This window comes from Oncorhynchus keta, chromosome 14 (genome assembly GCF_023373465.1).
Source record: "Oncorhynchus keta strain PuntledgeMale-10-30-2019 chromosome 14, Oket_V2, whole genome shotgun sequence".
Lineage (NCBI taxonomy): Eukaryota > Metazoa > Chordata > Actinopteri > Salmoniformes > Salmonidae > Oncorhynchus > Oncorhynchus keta.
The window spans coordinates 48,771,917-48,791,867 of record NC_068434.1 but is presented as its reverse complement, the minus strand read 5'-3'; the positions used below and the strand labels follow the sequence as shown (position 1 = coordinate 48,791,867).

At 43.4% G+C, this 19,951-nt stretch overlaps 1 protein-coding gene across 1 annotated transcript in view; it reads right to left on the bottom strand.

Annotated features, from left to right (window-relative positions):
• LOC118393559 (endosomal transmembrane epsin interactor 1) overlaps positions 1–18,948 on the bottom strand; it is a 69,994-nt gene extending 51,046 nt beyond the window's left edge. The window contains exons 1-2 of the mRNA XM_035786324.2: positions 18,288–18,948; positions 12,324–12,380 (exon numbers count right to left, since the gene is read on the bottom strand). Coding sequence (XP_035642217.1) covers positions 12,324–12,380; positions 18,288–18,584 — 354 coding nt within the window. The 5' untranslated portion in view covers positions 18,585–18,948. The remainder of the gene's footprint in view (positions 1–12,323; positions 12,381–18,287) is intronic.
• Between the last annotated feature and the right edge of the window lie 1,003 nt (positions 18,949–19,951).

Sequence of the window (19,951 nt, the reverse complement as noted above, 5' to 3'; positions counted from 1 at the left end):
AGGAGAGGAGGGAAAACAGACCAATACCTGTTTGTTGATAGCTGACATCATGGAATATACAATGGGTAATTTAACTATACTACTATTAGACTGACTTGATGTGAGTGTTGGTTTATAGTGCATGTAATTCAGAACAGCCAAGGATATGTCAATCAATATGAAAATGACCCCTTTTCAAAGCTTACACAAATAGGTGGTCTCGGAAAAGATCGGACTATTTTAAGCGTGCCTCAAGCAGCAAAATCGTGTCGGTCGCCTGGCGGTCTCGGGCATAAGGGAGGGGATGGGCCAAATCCAGCCCCCCACTGCCTCTCACAGTGAGGGAGAGGGGTATTTATACTGGAGCTAAGACTGGGACGCATGGTGACCGCTGTCTGTCTCTCTGTGTCTGTCCCTTTCTGTCTAGCGACCGCGGCCATGGAGATCACTCAGGTCAGAGGTGGGGCTCTGTGTATTCTTTGTGACGGGGAGGATACAGTCACTAATTTGTCCTAACTCAGTCAGTGTGTCCGCTCTCACACTCTCACACAGGACACACACACACACACACAAATACACAGCTTGCAGGACAGACAGCTCGACTCCAGATTTCACTCTCAGGCAAGCGCCAACTCCCCAGTTCCAACTGAACACTCACTCTTCCAGTTTCCTGAAGTCACGTTTTGAACAAATTGAGGGGATTAAGACTAAGACCCCCTTTACACTAATAAGAGTGTTCCCCAAGGGGTAGGCTATGTCTGAAGATACATTATTGATGTTAATCTGTTGCACTAAAGGTGCACAATGCAAAAATCGCTCCACTATTTCCTGGTTGCTAAAATTCGAATAGTTCGCATAATTTCAGTTTATGTGATAAAACAAGCAAAAGCAGTACAGCGTAGAGAATCATTGTACCATCTTTTTTATTTTATTTTTATTTTACCTTTATTTAACCAGGCAAGTCATATTCTTATTTTCAATGACGGCCTGGGAACAGTGGGTTAACTGCCTGTTCAGGGGCAGAACGACAGATTTGTACCTTGTCAGCTCGGGGGTTTGAACTCGCAACCTTCCGGTTACTAGTCCAACGCTCTAACCACTAGGCTACGCTGCCACCCTATCTAACTGTGCAAACGGCAGGATATCCGGATACTCATATCAAATCAAATTTTATTTGTCACATACACATGGTTAGCAGATGTTAATGCGAATGTAGCGAAATGCTTGTGCTTCTAGTTCCGACCATGCAGTAATATCTAAAAAGTAATCTAACCTAACAATTTCACAACAACTACCTTATACACACAAGTGTAAAGGAATGAATAAGAATATGTACATAAAAATATATGAATGAGTGATGGTCGAATGGCATAGGCAAGATGCAGTAGATGGTATAGAGTACAGTATATACATATGAGATGAGTAATGTAGGGTATGTAAACTTTATTTAAAGTGCCGTGTTTAAAGTGGCTAGTGATACATTTATTACATCAATTGTTCCATTATTAAAGTGGCTAGAGTTGAGTCAGTATGTTGGCAGCAGCCCCTCAATGTTAGTAATGGCTGTTTAACAGTCTGATGGCCTTGAGATAGAAGCTGTTTTCCAAGGGCCCTCACCTCCTCCCTGTAGGCCGACTCATTGTTGTTGGTAATCAAGCCTACCACTGCAGTGTCGTCTGCAAACTTGATTATTAAGTTGGAGGCGTGCATGGCCACGCAGTCATGGGTGAACAGGGAGTACAGGAGAGGGCTGAGAACGCACACTTGTGGGGCCCCAGTGTTGAGGATCAGCGGGGTGGAGATGTTGTTACCTACCCTCACCCCCTGGGGGCGGCCAATCAGAAAGTCCAGGACCCAGTTGCACAGGGCGGGGTCGAGACCCAGGGTCTTAATGACGAGTTTGGAGGGTACTATGGTGTTAAATGCTGAGCTGTAGTCGATGAACAGCATTCTTACATAGGTATTCATTCCTCTTGTCCAGATGGGTTAGGGCAGTGTGCAGTGTGATTGCGTCATCTGTGGACCAATTGGGGCGGTATGCAAATAGGAGTGGGTCTAGGGTGTCAGGTAGGGTGGAGGTGATATGGTTCTTGACTAGTCTCTCAAAGCACTTCATGATGACGGAAGTGAGTGCTACCGGGCGGTAGTCATTTAGCTCAGTTACCTTAGCTTTCTTGGGAACAGGAAAAATGGTGGCCCTCTTGAAGCATGTGGGAACAGCATACTGGGATAAGGATTGATTGAATATGTCCGTAATTACACCTGCCAGCTTGTCTGCGCATGCTCGGGACAGAGGGGCGGCAGCTCGGGACAGAGGGGCGGCAGCTCGGAACAGAGGGGCGGCAGCTCGGGACAGAGGGGCAGGGGCTCTTGGCTGAGGGGCAGGGGCTCTTGGCTGAGGGGAAGGGGAGGCTCTGGGCTGAGGGGCTCTGGCGGCTCTGGGCTGAGGGGCTCAGACAGGTGTTTGCCTTTCCAAATCATGTCCAATCAATTGAATTTTCCACTGGTGGACTCCAATCAAGTTGTAGAAACATCTGAAGCATGATGAATGGAAACAGGATGCACCTGAGCTCAATTTCGAGTCTCATAGCAAAGGGTCTGAATACTTATGTAAATACTTTCTGTTTTTTTTATTTTTAATACATTTGCAAACATTTCTAAAAACCAGTTTTTTTGTGTGTAGATTGATGAGAAAAAAATATCAATTTCAGAATAAGCCTGTAACATAACAAAATGTGGGAAAAAAGGAAGGGGTCTGAATACGTTCTGAATGCACTGTATGTCAAGTCAAGAAAGCTTACCAGCAGGCAGAGGTATTTGCCATTTGCCGTGACTGGTACTTGCGGGTGCTTTTTCACGCTCCCTTTGTTATTACGCTCCCTATGTTATTAGTTTTACAACTAAAATGCTTGACTGTATTTAAAGACATGGATGACTTGTATTGATTGACATGCACAAATTATTGTATGATTGAATGATACACTGTATACTGAAGTAGGCCTTTATGCCAATAAGTAAGTTATGCTAAAAACAGCTACAGTAAAAAAAATATTTTCGTTTTTCATGGAATAGAAACCCGATCATATTTATCAAATTAATTAAGCTAAATACATAATAAAAAAAGATCCCATATAGTCGAACACTTTCAAGAAAATTGGGAATTTTGCTAAATGTCATCAAAAAAGTTAGCTTATAGCTGTGAACCTTTTTTGTGGGATACACATGGTAATTTTAGGTTTTGTGGCATATTTTAGTTAAACTATCTGTCACATCTGCTCATGCAACGCCCTCTACTGCTCATCCTGTATCTCCATGTCCTGCCGCCTCCCCCAGTGCTCTTTTCCTCTCTCTCGTTACAATACATTCCCAGATTTCACAACACACTGTGTGCCCTCAGGCCCCTACCCCACCACTACCACATATCCACAGTACTAAATCCATGTCTATGTATAGTGCGTATGTTATCGTGTGTGTGTGTGTGTGTGTGTGTGTGTGTGTGTGTGTGTGTGTGTGTGTGTGTGTGTGTGTGTGTGTGTGTGTGTGTGTGTGTGTGTGTGTGTGTGTGTGTGTGTGTGTGTGTGTGTGTGTGGGCAGAGACAGGTGTGCTGGAGTCATAGCAGATCCCCACCAGCTGCAACCTGTTCCATAATCAAGACCTCTACTAAATACTCAGCCCTGCAACTTCCGCGCTGCCAGAACGTAATCTCTGATCAGTCAATGTTTCTAGCCGTTTGTTTCTATTCAGATCCTGATGTGCCTGTTTTCCTTGCCTGACGCTGTTTTCCTCTCTGTTACAGTTCTGCCCGAAATGTCTCTGGTCCCTGTCTCGTCATCCTGCAACTATGTCCTGGATTCCCCACTCTACTAGTTCCTTGGATTCCCCTCCAGACCTGCTTACCCTGTCCCAACCCCTCTCGCTCCAGCCTCAGCCTCCGCATTTGGTTTCCTGCAACCCGCCTGAGCTTCCCCTGACCTGCACTCCATCTTCTCCCTGTGTTTCAATAAATACCTTGGTTACTTCATTCCAGTGTCCTCGTCTGTGTCTGCTCTTGGATTCCCCTGTTCCACTCCGTGTAACACTATCCCCAATTTAATTTTAATTTTTTTATTTCACCTTTATTTAACCAGGTAAGCTAGTTGAGAACAAGTTCTCATTTGCAACTGCATCCTGGCCAAGATAAAGCATAGCAGTTCGACACATACAACAACACAGAGTTACACATGGAATGAACAAAACATACAGTCAATAATACAGTAGAAAAAAAAGAAAACATGGAATGGAAAATGGAATTGCAACCCCCTGCATGCACAGTGCATTCTTTCATTGCATGTGCAGTGCACTCTTCCTTCACATGTACAGCTGATTCTCAAGATCTTGCACACAAATGAGATGATATTGAGCCCACACTACTACACTGTCTGAGCCAAGGACTACATGCTTTCTGGTAAGTTTTGATTACAATACTGGGTGGGGTAAATATTTTCTGACATCATTTTTTGTTAACTACTAAATAGTAGCTTACAGCAAAGTGTGTTTAAATAATTTCTAACTTGTTAACAGTTTCTGCTAGTTAGTTTTTGCTACCATATGGGTTTTAGCTTGCTTGAGCCTGCTAACTAAGTGTTAATTCATGTTTCATTAAGAAAAAACATTTATCTTACAAAGGAGTTGCTTAATCTAACTGCTTAACTAATTATCTGTACATTGAATTACATGTGTGTTTATAAAAAACTTTTTTTGTTGTTGTTATTAATCTTTAAAGGAAAATGCCACGGGCGCGATCTGTGTGGAGACATTTCACTGCAGCTAATGTAGAAAGAAAAGCTGTGTACATTTGCAAATACTGTGCCAAATCATATGTGAAGAATGCAACAAAGATGCCAAGTCCATAAAAATTCTCTCAGCACTCACAACAAGCAACCTCTGACAAAAGTCCCTTTACTTCCATTCGAGGTGAAAATGATGAATCAGACATCTCATCGATAGCAACAGCTCATGGTCCTCCTGGAATCAGATTTTCTTTTTTACTCTTTTTACTCAATGGAGGAACGTAGTCAGAGAAATGCTGATGAATGTCTTGCTTGAGCTGTGTATGCAACTGGTTCACCTCTGATGCTCACAGGCAATGTTTATTGGAAGAGATTTCTGAATATTCTTCGCCCAGTATACACCCATCCAACCAGACATGCTTGATCTACTCATTTTCTGGATGTAGAGTTCAAGTGAAGGGCAAGCAAATCATAGAGAAAGCAGACTGTTTTGCAATTATCTCTGATGGGTGGTTGAATGTTCGTGGGTAAGGTATAATTAACTACATCTCCACCCCTCAACCAGTATTCTACAAGAGCACAGACACATGGGACAACAGACACACTGGTCTCTACATTGCAGATGAGCTGAAGGCAGTCATCAATGACCTTGGACCACAGAAGGTATTTCCACTGGTGACAGACAATGCTGTGAACATGAAGGCTGCTTGGTCAAAAGTGGAGGAGTCCTACCCTCACACCACACCCATTGGCTGTGCTGCTCATTCATTGGATCTGCTCCTCAATGACATCATGACACTGAAAACAATGGATACACTCTACAAAATGGTTAGGTATGTGAAGGGTCATCAAGTTATAGCAGGAATCTACCTCACCAAGAAAAGTGAGAAGAATAAGAGCACCACATTGAAGCTGCCCAGCAACACCCGTTGGGGTGGTGTTGTCATCATGTTTGACCATCTCCTGGAGTGGAAGGAGTCTCTCCAAGAAATGCCCATATCACAGTCTGCTGATATAGACAGCCCCATCAAGAGGATCCTCCTGGATTATGTATTTTGGGAGAGAGTGGTAAGCAGCCTGAAACTCCTGAAACCTTTGGCTATTGCACGGACTGAGGGAGACAATCCCATCCTGTCTGATGTTCAGATTCTACAGTTCTGGAATGCATCAAAAAGCGTGAAGACTTCTGCCTGAAGCCCATACACGCCGCAATGTACATGTTGGACCCCAAGTATGCTGGCAAGAGCATCCTGTCTGGTGTAGAGATCAAAAAGGCTTATGGTGTCATCACTACCGTGTCTCGCCACCTTGGCCTGGATGAGGGCACGTTTCTTGGCAGTCTGTGGAAGTACACTTCCAAACAAGGGCTTTGGGATGGAGATGAAATATGGCAGTCGTGCCAACATATCTCATCAGCCACCTGATGGAAGGGACTTTGTGGATCTGAGGCTCTTTCCCCTGTTGCCTCCATCACCCTCCCACCAACATCAGCTGCCTCAGAGCGCAACTGGTCATTGTTTGGGAACACACACACCAAAGCATGCAACAGGCTGACCAAAAGGGTTGAGAAATTGGGGGCCATCCGGGCAAATTTGAGGCTTTCTGAGCCTGACAACGAGCCATCCTCAACAGGGTTGGAAAGTGACAGTGAAGATGAGGCCTCAGAGTCTGATGTTCAAGATGTGGACATTGAAGAGGTCCAGGGAGAAGACATGCAAGCCTGGGAGGAAGACAACCAAAGCTTTAGCTCAAACACTATCATTTTACAGAGGTATGTTAAAAATGTTTTTTTGGAGATGTGATGGGGATCATTCAATATTCTCTTTCTTTTGATGTGACATTTCATTAAAAGTTAAATTCGTAACATTTTGTTTCTATTGGAAGGACTTAATCATTTGCAATTATGCCTACTTACGATAAGGTGAAAGGTTTGTTTCTTTCTCCATATATGGTAAATATATCCAATTTAAAAAACATCTACATTTATCTGGTATTAATATTAATTCCCACGGAAAGTTTCCACCTCTGAATATCCCCCAAAATGTGCCACCCTAACAGTCAAAATTTAAAAACTGTCAAATACTTCTCAAAGATGCCCTCTGATGGTCAAACTAGCACTAACTAGCATTAATGGCAACAATGGCTGACATGTTAGAATTTTGTGGCAGCCCGCAAGCTGTTCTGCAGTATGACGCAACTTTTAAAGGAATAACCACTCTATGTCAGATACTCCAGTGAGTGTAATATGCTCCAATGACTGTAATTAGCTCAATATTAGGAGTTGATAAATAAAGTTGACATCATTAAAAATAATATTTTCTGCTCTTTTCTACTGTAGTAGGTATCAATGGCGACCTGCTAATTAGGGCGTTAGGGGTGGCGCCTCACCTTTGGAAGGAAAAAAATGAAAAGAGCAGATTTTTCAAAAAATATATACACTGAACAAAAATATAAACGCAACATGTAGTGTTGGTCTCACTTTTCATGAGCTGAAATAAAATATCAGACATTTTCCATACGCACAACTTTTTTTTTCAAATTCTATGCAGAAATTTGTTTACATCCCTGTTAATCTCTCCGTTTCCAAGATAATCCATCCACCTGACAGGTTTGGCATATCAAGAAGCTGATTAAAAATAATTATATTTACACAGGTGCACCTTGTGCTGGGGACAATAAAAGGGCCTTCTAAAATGTGAAGTTTTGTCACACAACACAATGCCACATATGTCTGAAGTTTTGAGGGAGCTTGCAATTTAGAGAATTTGGCAGTACGTCCAAGCGGCTTCACAACTACAGACCACGTGTAACCCTGCCAGCCCAGGGCCTCCACATCTGGCTTCTTCACCTTCCGGATGATCTGAGACCAGCCACCCAGACAGCTGATGAACCTGTGGGTTTGCACCACCGAAGAACTCCTGCAGAAACTGTATCAGAGAAGCTCATCTACACACTTGTCGTCCTCACCAAGATCTTGACCTGACTGCAGTTCGGCATCGTAACCGAATTCAGTGGGCAAATGCTATTCTTCGATGGCTACTGGTACGCTGGAGAAGTGTGCTCTTCACGGATGAATCCCGGTTCAACTGTACCGGGCAGATGGCAGACAGCCTGTATGGCGTCGTGTGGGCGAGTGGTTTGCTGATGTCAACGTTGTGAACAGAGAGCCGCTTGGAGGCGGTAGGTTTATGGCATTGGCAAGCATAAACTACGGACAACTAACACAGTTGCATTTTATCGATGGCAATTTGAATGCACCAAGACACTGTGACGAGATCCTGAGGCCCATTGTTATGACATTCATCCGACGTCATCACCTCAAGTTTCAGCATGAGGACAAAATTCCACAGGCCACAATCAACAGTGCTGCATAAGGCAACAATGCACGGCATCCATGTCACAAGGATCTGTACACAATTCCTGGAAGCTGAAAATGTCCCAGTTCTTCCATGGCCTGCATATCACCAGACATGTCACCCATTGAGCTTGTTGGGATGCTCTGGATCAACCTGTACAACAGTGTGTTCCAGTTCCCGCCAATATCCAGTAACTTCGCACAGTCATTGAAGTCGGACAACATTCCACAGGCCACAATCAACAGTGCTGCATAAGGCAGCTGATGGTGGTCACACCAGATACTGACTGATTTTCTGATCCAAGCATCTACCTTTTTTTAAGGTACAGTATCTGAGACCAACCGTTGGATATCTGTATTCCCAGTCATGTGAAATCCATAGATTAGGGCCTAATGAATTTATTTCAATTGACCGATTTCCTTATATGAACTGTAACCCAGTAAAACCTTTGAAATGGTTGCTTGTTGCGATTACATTTTTGTTCAGCGTAATTCATGGATTAATGCTCATAAAAGTGTGGTAAATGTGTGTACATTGTTCTGTAAAAACAAAATATTGTTCAAAACAAAGCTGTTCAGTTACTTACTATTCTGCCAGCAGCAGCTCCGAGCACACGGGCTGTGCACCCAGTGCTTGGGTTATTTTGCCAGCTATTTTCTATAAGGGAGGACGGCACCAATGAGATTGAAGGATTTCATCACATTAATTTTAACCGCACAAAGCAAATGGATGGTCCTGTGGCATTGAAATTTGAGCTCAGATCTCCTGGATCTCCCGGTAGTCAACAGATGGCGGTAAAGAGCAAATTGTACTTGACTTGTAATAAACTAACCGTGTCATTATTGTGGCTGCAAAAGTGACACCAGCTCTGTCACTTAACACTGTGGAATCACTTCTAAAAGCAGAATTTGAAAGGCTGACCCTTCCAAATAATTGCAAATAAAGCATTTTGGACCTGATAAACCAGACATCTTCATCCAGCAATTTCTCAATCAAACCTTCTCGTGGACCTGGTATGAAAATAAAGCATGGCTGTTTGGCTGCCCAGCTCGCAAAACTGTGCGGAAAAAAAATTACTACATTTTATCTAAGCTAATTGACCGAGTCAAATTCTTTGGTGCATTTGAGCTAGCACTAAGGGGACAAGATAAAACACAAGTATTCGAGAACCCAGGAGTGTTTAGGGGACTTGATTGATTTTGTGTCATCACTGGACACTGCAATGAACGAGCACTTGGACACCGCTATTGGTTTTTAAAAGGCACGTCGCAAGAGCTACTAGACTGTAGGCTCTCCACAATGCAAGAAAGAGCACATTGTACAGGAGTTACAGAACACTGACTTTATGGCCATACAAGCGAATGAGACAACCTATGTGATGCTTGCCATCATTTGCCGCTACATTGATGCAGCCAAAACTGTGCAAGAGAGATATTGGGGATTTGTGAAATTGGAAGGAGGCCCTAATGCAGACACCATCAGCAGGGCTCTCCTTTAAAATCTGGGCCTACTTTTTCCAGAGCAAGAAGTAGACAAGATAAATCATATTGGTCAAACATATGATGGGGAAAGCGTGATGCGCGGTTCAACTGGTCGCATTAGTAAGAAGGTTCAAGACATATACCTGAATGCCCAACAAGCAGCATCAGCCGTGACACATGCTTGTGTATTTTTCTCAGATTTAAGGAGGCGCTCAACCTGCTTCTCACGATCCAACAAAATAAATGTGTTGGACAGCACAGTGGTACGCAGGCTCCCCCGCGCATCCCAGACGGGCTGGAATTTCCAGAGCCGTGTTGTAAACACCGTGCATGAAAATACAGGTGAACTATTGGAGTGCTTAGAAATCACTCTAGCCTCTGATGACTTTGACAACATCACTGACAGGGAAGCCAAGGGATTCTCGACGATGTTAAAGGATTTTCTTTTTTTCCTTGATTTGTTCCAGCACAGTGGACATTCTTTTTGAGCACCTGCATAAAAGAAGCATTGATGCACAGGATGCCATCAAATGCTTTATGGATGTTTTGTCCAAGGTACGAGACTCCGCGCCATTGCTCTGTGCCAAGTACACTGACGCAGCTGGAACCAGAAGAGGTGTTGTTAGTGGTGGAAATCAATGACAGGCATGAGGTAATTTAGTCTAAAACCTCAAGTCTAAAGCCCTCTATGAATTAAATAAATCATTATTATAGGCATATTAATATTCAGTTTACATTGATTAGACCTATACTTGATGGAGTTGTATGGATAGTGTGTGTTCAATGCGTCTAGCCTAATGCTTGTCAAAATCATGGGCATTAATATAGAGTTGCCCCCCCCCTTTGGTGCTATAATAGCCTCCACTCTTCTGGGAAGGCTTTCCACTAGACGTTGGAACATTGCTGCGGGGACTTGCTTCAATTCAGCCACAAGAGCATTGGTGAGGTTTGGCAGTGATGTTGGGCGACTAGGCCTGGCTCGCAGTCGGCGTTCCAATTCATCCCAAAGGTGTTTGATGGGTTGAGGTCAGGGCTCTGTGCAGCCAGTCAAGTTCTTCCACACCAATCTTGACAAATTATTTCTGTATGGACCTCGCTTTGTAGACGGTGGCATTGCCATGCTGAAACAGGAAAGGGCCTTTCCCAAACTGTTGCCACAAAATTGGAAGCACAGAATTTTCTAGAATGTCATTGTATGCTGTAGCGCAAAAATGTCCCTTCACTGGAACTAAGAGGCCTAGCCCAAACCATGGTAAACAGCCCCAGTGTCACGAATCCCGCCGAAGATGGTGCCTCTTCCTGTTCGGGCGGCGCTCGGCGGTTGTCGTCGCCGGCCTACTAGCTGCCCCCGATCCCCTTTTCTGTTTCATTTGGTGTTGTCTGATTAGTTTCACCTGTTTCTTGTTTGGGTTTTTGTTTTGGGCTATTTAAACCCGGTAGGCCCGCCGGCTTTTGTGCGGGCTTGTTTTTCGGTTATTGGTGTGTGTATATTTTGTGGATTCTATTTTCCGAACAGTTTCGTCCTGTTTGTTTGGACTGGGTCTTTATGCGCCCTTGTGTGTGGCGTTGACCAACACTCTGTTGTTTGGAAATAAATATCCACATATCGAACTACCCTGCTCTCTGCGCCTGCTCCTCCACCCACTACTTCAAGAAGTCGTAACACCCAGACCATTATTCATACTCCACCAAACTTTACAGTTGGCAATACGCATTCGGGCAGGTAGTGTTCTCCTCCAAACCCAGATTCGTCCATCGGACTGCCAGATGGTGAAGCGTGTTTCATCACTCCAGAGAAAGAGTTTCCACTGCTCCAGAGTCCAATGGCTTCGAGCTTTGCACCACTCCAGCCAATGCTTTGCATTGCGCATGTTGATCTTAGGCTTGTGTGCAGCTGCTCGGCCATGGAAACCCATTTCATGAAGCTCCCAACTAATAGTTATTGTGCTGACGTTGCTTCCAGAGGCAATTTGGATCTTGGTAATGAGTGTTGCAACCGAAGACAGATGATTTTTACGCGCTACACGCATCTGCACTCGGCAGTCCCATTCTGTGAGCTTATGTGACCTACCACTTTGCGGCTGAGCTGTTGTTGTTCCTAGACCAAACCATAAATAAAAGAAGGATTGAAAACACATTCGACACCAGAAAAGCTCAATACGTGGTACTCTCGCAACCTTGAGTCTGTCGTCAAACATCTGGGTCCAAAGTAAAACACAGAACGGTCAGTCCTCCTGTGTACAGAGCCCTTTTAATATTTTGCAAGGGTCCACTTCACAATAACAGCACTTACAGTTGACCAGGGAGCTCTAGCAGGGAAAAATGTGATGAACTGACTGGTTGGATAGGTGGTATCCTATGACGGTGCCACCTTGAAAGTCACTGAGCTCTTCAGTAAGGGCCATTCTACTGCCAATGTTGGTCTATTGAGATTGCATGGCTGTGTGCTCAAATTTATACACCTGACAGCAATGTGCGTGGCCTGTTGAAATTGGAAAAAACCTGCCTGCACTCTGCTCCCCCCCACCTACTTAGCCAACCAGGAGTCGCTACTGGCAGGTATTTAATTCAAAATGTGTTTATTCTGTTGTTGCTAGAGATATTCAAACAAAAATATGGAAAAAATGGTTGAATACCCCTGGCCTTCATACAGTACTTAGGTCGGTTCCCTCATACAGTAAGCAAGTACAGATCCCTCTCATGTATAAAAAGAACAGTTCTGCGATATATGACCTACCAGCAGCAGCATGGGTCTCCTCCATGTTGTGAGGCCAACGATCCCTGACAGGATCACCTGGAGAAGAAGAAGAAAAACAGATACAGAAATCCGCAATGTTACATACTGTATACCATGTGCATACACAGACAGTAACCCCCCTCCCCACACACACACACACATTTTTGTCTTCATTAAAGTATTTTGTATTTATTAGGACCCCTAATTAGCTGCTGCCAAGGCAATGGCTACTCCTCCTTGGGTCCAAACAGGAAACACAACAAAAAAAATACATAATATACATAAGTATACATACATAGAACTACATTTACATTACAATTTAGCCATTCAGCAGACACTCCCATCCAGAGCGACCCACAGCTCGTGCATTCATATCAAGATGGAAAGGTGACACAACCACATATCACAGTTGTATCCCAACCACTTGTCACATACACTACCGCCCAAAAGTTTGGGGTCACTTAGAAATGTCCTTTTCTTTTCTAAAGAAAAGCAATTTTAAAATCACATCACATTTTTCAGAAATACAGTATATTTATTTTTATTTTACCTTTATTTTCAATGAAGGCCTAGGAACAGTGTGTTAACTGCCTTGTTCAGGGGCAGAACGACAGATTTGTACCTTGTCAGCTCGTTACTAGTCCAATGCTCTAACCACTAGGCTACGCTGCCGCCCCAATATAGACATTGTTTTTAAAAATAAATTATATGAATTTTACCCCATTTTCTCCCCAATTTCGTGGTATCCAATTGTTTTTAGTAGCTACTATCTTGTCTCATCGCTACAACTCCCGTACGGGCTCAAGAGAGACGAAGATTGAAAGTCATGCGTCCTCCGATACACAACCCAACTGCTTCTTAACACAGCGCGCATCCAACCCGGAAGCCAGCCGCACCAATGTGTCGGAGGAAACACAGTGCACCTGGCAACCTTGGTTAGCGCGCACTGCGCCCGGCCCGACACAGGAGTCGCTGGTGCGCGATGAGACAAGGACATCCCTACCGGCCAACCCCTCCCTAACCCGGGCGACAGAGCCTGATGGCACAGCTGGCGCTGCAGTACAGTGCCCTTAACCACTGCGCCACCCGGGAGGCAATATAGACATTGTTAATGTTGTAAATGACTATTGTAGCTGGAAACGGCTGATTTTTTATGGAATATCTACATAGGCGTACAGAGACCCATTATCAGCAACCATCACTCCTGCGTTCCAATGGCACGTTGTGTTAGCTAATCCAAGTTTATCATTTTAAAAGGCTAATTGATCATTAGAAACCCTTTTGCAATTATGTTAGCACAGCAGAAAACTGTTGTGCTCATTAAATAAGCTGTAAAACTGGCCTTCTTTAGACTAGTTGAGTATCTGGAGCATCAGCATTTATGGGTTCGATTACAGGCTCAAAATGGACAGAAACAAAGACATTTCTTCTGAAACTCATCAGTCTATTCCATGCGAGAAATTGCCAAGAAACTGAAGATCCCCTACGACGCTGTGTACTACTCCCTTCACAGAACAGCGCAAACTGGCTCTAACCAGAATAGAAAGAGGAGTGGGAGGCCCCCGGTGCACAACTGAGCAAGAGGACAAGCACTTTAGAGTGTCTAGTTTGAGAAACAGACGCCTCACAAGTCCTCAACTGGCAGCTTTAGGCCAGCATCCCAGAGTCGCCTCTTCACTGTTGATGTTGAGACTAGTGTTTTGCGGGTACTATTTAATAAAGCTGCCAGTTGAGGACTTGAGGAGTGTCTGTTTCTCAAGTAGCTGGTAAATTCGCTCTGGCTATATACTCCGTTTTCAGAGCACTCGTCTGAGTGTGTCAGAGTGCAGAATATGTGACGAATTTACGAACGCTCAACACCCGTTGAATATGGCCGGTGTCAGTAAACATTAGCAAAAAAGCGTAATAAATTATTACCAGCAGCACAGTTCTGGATAACATGAAAACAGCCTAACCAGCTCCACTAGAGCAAGTAAAATGGTAAGAGTGAGCTGTTCACTCATTTGTGTCTGGAAGTAGCTAGCCAGCTAGCCAAAGTTAGCCAGTTAGCTTGGGTGCTTGACTGCTGTTGTTAGATCCGAATGCTCGGATCAACCCTACTCCTCGGCCAGAGTGGCCAGTGTGCACTCTGAACGCTCTGAGAGCTAACCACTTTGAATTTACTAATGGACAATCTGACAACGCTGAGTTTACGAACGCCCAGAGCGCACTCTGGCACTCCAGATTGAATTTACGAACACACCCGTAGTATAAACCAGCCTTTAGTCTTGAAATCTTTGGTTGTTTAGTACACGGCCTCACATGTGAATATCTAAAGAGCTGGGTTGGGCTAAAGCTTAAGCGGGTGTGAATGATGCTGAATGGGTGTAGACTAAGAAGAGCTCTCCAGTAGGCATATCAAAACATTCAAGGGCCATTTTCTCTAAAGTGAGGTTACAAGTTTATCAACTTTCAAAGCAGAATGACTTTCCAATTGTTCCTCAACTGCAGTGTATGATATACCATGTTCTAGCAGTCTCTACTGTTATCCAATGTAAAAAACACAATTTCAAACGTTGCTACATAAGACCGAATCCAGCTGGTCAGTCACACATGGTGTGTGGATGTTGTTTAAGGTTATGTGAATGTTGTCTGACATAATGAACTAAAGCAGTGATCTTCCTTTGTAGGCCATTGCGCCACACTTCCTAACAATAACTAGAGTTAGTTGCTCAATAGGCCTTATCTCCCTTACACCCACCCATGTTCCAGGAAAGCTATGTATGCCGAGTGAGTTGCTGTGTTTTTGGTGAGGAGTGATTTGCCAGTGGACATTAAAACAGACTTGTACAAAGGCCAACAGAAGCCTGCAACACCCCAAGCCCTTATAGATCAATGTGAAACCCGTATAATGTGGTGTCAAAGAGGAAAATGTCATTTGTTATCTTATATGGCTTGAAGAAGAGATAGGTAATCCTGTTCCTCTTAATTTCTGTAAGATTGTTACAAATTGCCCTGTAAGTTTTTGTAGTCTGTTTTATAACTGTTTCTAACTTTCTGTAAAACAATTATTCATGGTTCCTGTTATCCCAGGATGTGTGGGAGAGTGGACATGTCCTTGATATGATTTGTCTCTGTCTGGACCTAATATCTGTGGTGATAAGCAGAAGCACTGGACTCATTTGAATGGCATGTGAAACACCCCACCCATCTTCTTTCTGTATAAGATGTCTGTGAAAACAAAAAGCGAATTTATTTGGTTTTCCAATGCATGCTGAAATAAAGCTTTTGTATATTGAGATTGGACTGCCTTATGAAGGGGTTTTCCACCACATAAGAACACAAAAACAAATTGTACTGTGTGGTTACATTAGTGTGTGGTAACATTAGTGTCTGTAAAAGTTTGCACATCTGAGTTGTTGCAGGTGCATGGAAATAATGTGGTAACTAAATAAAAGTGAAACCTGCATTTTTATTTTACATTTAATTTTTTAAATAAACCAAGATGGAGAAATACCAGGGCTGCACCCCACAATGCACCCAGGTCCCAATTTAGTGCACTACTTTTGACCAGGGCACATAGGGTTTGCAATATGTCAGGAATAGGCCCTATTCCCTACACAGTGCAAACTCTATGGGCGATAAATTGAAAATAGGGTGCCATTTATTCAATAGGGTGCCATTTCGGACTTGGACCAAGATGGACACCTTAGATCGAGAAACATTCAATATCAAATTCTGGTTCAGTGTTTTCCAATAAGAAACTGCCTGTTTTATAAGAACTTTAATCACAATGTGCTTCCTGGGGTAAATTACTAGGTTATTACCCCTGACCCTGATAACTCATAACAATACAGTTTATTTTGCCAAAGGATTGTATAGTCCCTTATTTGGTGTGATTGATTTATAAAGACATAGCTTTGGATATCAACATTTCTACCCAGTCCTTTCAGATATACAGTTGAAGTCGGAAATTTACATACACTTAGGTTGGAGTCATTAAAACTCGTTTTTCAACCACTCCACAAATTTCTTGTTAACAAATGATAGTTTTGGCAAGTCGGTTAGGACATCTACTTTGTGCATGATACAAGTAATTTTTCCAACAATTGTTTACAGAAAGATTATTTCTCTTATAATTCACTGTTTCACAATTCCAGTGGGTCAAAGTGTACATACACTACGTTGACTGTGCCTTTAAACAGCTTGGAAAATTCCAGACAATTATGTCATGGCTTTAGAAGCTTTTGATAGGCTAATTGACATAATTTGAGTCAATTGGAGGTGTATCTGTGGATGTATTTCAAGGCCTACCTTCCAACTCACTGCGTCTTTGTTTGACATCATGGGAAAATCAAAATAAATCAGCCTAGACCTCAGAAAAGGATGTGTAGACCTCCACAAGTCTGGTTCATCCTTGGGAGCAATTTCCAAACGCCTGAAGGTACCATGTTCATCTGTACAAACAATAGTACGCAAGTATAAACACCATGGGACCATGCAGCCATCATACCGCTCAGGAAGGAGACGCGGTCTGTTTCCTAGAGATGAACGTACTTTGGTGCGAAAAGTGCAAATCAATCACAGAACAACAGCAAAGGACCTTGTGAAGATGCTGGAGGAAACAGGTACAAAAGTATCTATAGCCACAGTAAAACGAGTCCTATATCAACATAACCTGAAAGGCCGCTCAGCAAGGAAGAAGTCACTGCTCCAAAACCGCCATAAACAAGCCAGATTTCGGTTTGCAACTGCACACGGGGACAAATATCGTACTTTTTGTAGAAATGTCCTCTGGTCTGATGAAACAAAAATAGAACTGCTTGGCCATAATGACCATCGTTATGTTTGGAGGAAAAAGGGGGAGGCTTGCAAGCCAAAGAACACCATCCCAACCGTGAAGACCGGGGGTTGCAGCATCATGTTGTCGGGGTGCTTTGCTGCAGGAGGGACTGGTGCACTTCACAAAATAGATGGCAACATGAGGTAGGAAAATGATGTGGATATATTGAAGCAACATCTCAAGACATCAGTCAGGAAGTTAAAACTTTGTTGCAAATGGACCTTCCAAATGGACAATGACCCCAAGCATACTTCCAAAGTTGTGGCAAAATGGCTTAAGGACAACAAAGTCAAGGTATTGGAGTGGCCATCACAAAGCCCTGACCTCAATCCCATAGAAAATTTGTGGGCAGAACTGAAAAAGCGTGTGTGAGCAAGGAGGCCTACAAACCTGACTCCGTTACACCAGCTCTGTCAGGAGGAATGGGCCAAAATTCACTCAACTTATTGTGGGAAGCTTGTGGAAGGCCACCCGAAATGTTTGTCCCAAGTTAAACAATTTAAAGGCAATGCTACCAAATACTAATTGAGTGCATGTAAACTTCTGACCCACTGGGAATGTGATGAAAGAAATAAAATCTGAAATAAATAATTCTCTCTACTATTATTCTGACATTTCACATTCTTAAAATAAAGTGGTGATCCTAATTGACCTAAAACAGGGAATTTTTAGGATTAAATGTCAGGAATTGTGAAAAATTGAGTTTAAATGTATTTGGCTAAGGTGTATGTAAACTTCCGACTTCAACTGTACAGTATGTGCTCCAATCCAGTTCACTCATAAATGGGCTCGTATCCAACTGTAGGGGCTACCAATATAAGTCACCCCATAATAATAATGTACTTGTCAGCACACAAGTCACCCAATACCACTGGACTCTTAAACAGCATCTAGATATGACACCAGAACACGACAGCTGACAAATAGTCCATCGCTTTGCCATGTCTTTTGGTTCTGGTGGATATGATCTAATCCCCTAACCAGAGTGTGATTTGGGTAACAGTTGCATAATTGATAAGCACTACACAACCTGTTGATATAGTCGACTAGCTATCATAGTGTAAGAATATGGAGTCAAAAAAATTGACTGCCATCTTATTAATTATGTGTTAGATGTTAATAATAAACCTGAGGCTACTCACTGAAGATCCGACCCAGAAAGGGCATGAGTTTCGGATGGGTGGCGAGCTGCTGAGGGAGAGAGCTGAGAAGGAGAGCGCGACCATGGAGCAGCCGAGAACCAGCTGCAGTAATCCGAGGGAGAGCAGTGGGCCGCCTGGGAGAAGAGCTGGTAGCAGCTGCGACTGAGAACCAGGCATGCGAGAGCTAGATATACAGCGGGGCGGCCGGCTCCTGAACGACGAGTCTGCCAACTGAGAACCCAAAGAAACCCTAGTTACAGGGTAACACGATCCGGGGAGAACTACCGGTATAGACATTGGATACGCGCCACCAGGAGGAGAACAACTGAACCTGGATGAGGCGGGTGATCGTTTTAGTTTTATTCCTAAATTAAAGAAGAGATCCGTCAGTTGGGTTTGGTCGATCTTAGCGTCGTTACTACTGCTATGGTCGTCTCGAGGTGGCGGAGTTTGAAGTTTTAAAATAACTGCTGTTTGTGACAAGGGCTAGGATTGCGTTTCACATTTTTGTCAGAGGCACATGAAGGGCGCAGGAAAGGGCGCGTGTGCAGCCCTCTGGGCATAAACGGCAGGGACCCATGTGTCCCGGCCCTGGGCATAAACGGCAGGGACCCAAGCCGCTAGGGTGCCCCCAACCGCCTTTTTTTTTTAGGAACTCAGTCATGGTCTCAATTTACTGTTGAGAGTTAGAATGGTAGAATACATAAAGATGCAATTTTGAAATTGGCAGTGCATCAGCAGTTTTTCCTCTTGTAATGTCAGTCACTGACAGTCACTCAATTAGCCCATGTCAGCGAAAAATGTTTAAATTGGTAAATTAGTCTAGCCAGTTATCTACACCTTACACATTACCATGCATGGCATTTGCCAAGGGGCCCTAACCTCCAGCCCCCATTGGCTTTGATACTCTGATTGGTTAGAGACGATCAAACCGGTAATTACTTTGTTTTGTACAGCAACCCTTGTGTGCCTCGTCACCACAAATGACTTCAGTGATGACAGTCAGAATTGCAGGAAATGAGCTTTAAAAGGGCTAAATGTTCTATCCACGCATCACAACATTTTGGGAATAGCAGGAAATTAGCTTTTAACTACAAAATGTTCTGTCCGCCCCATGGCATGAGTAGAATTGCATGAAATTCAATTTAAAACTGCAAGATTTTCTCTCCGCCCCATGGAAAAATGGGTAGAATTGCAGAAAATGTGCTTTAAAACCACAGCATTTTCTCTACGCCCTATAGAAAAATGCATACAATTGCAAGAAATTAACTGATGTCAAAAGGGGGACCACAAAAATGTTTTATCCACAAGGTGGTGAGGCCCCCAAACTAAATCTTGATTAGGGCCACCAAAAAGCTAGGATCGGCCCTGCGGGTGAGATTTGGCCACATGTCCCCAACTGTCATTTGCAATATTTAGGTGTGAAAGTATTCAAGGATTTCTTAACTCTTCAGGTAGATTTTTATTTTGAGTCAGGCCGCCGTCATTATTTGCACAAAAATAAATTGATAAACGTAATTCACTAGCCTAAATGTCTTGTTTAGATGTGTTTGATGACAGCTGACTGTAGTAGGTTATGCAAATGTACAGTGGGGCAAAAAAGTATTTAGTCAGCCACCAATTGTACAAGTTCTCCCACTTAAAAATATGAGAGGCCTGTATTT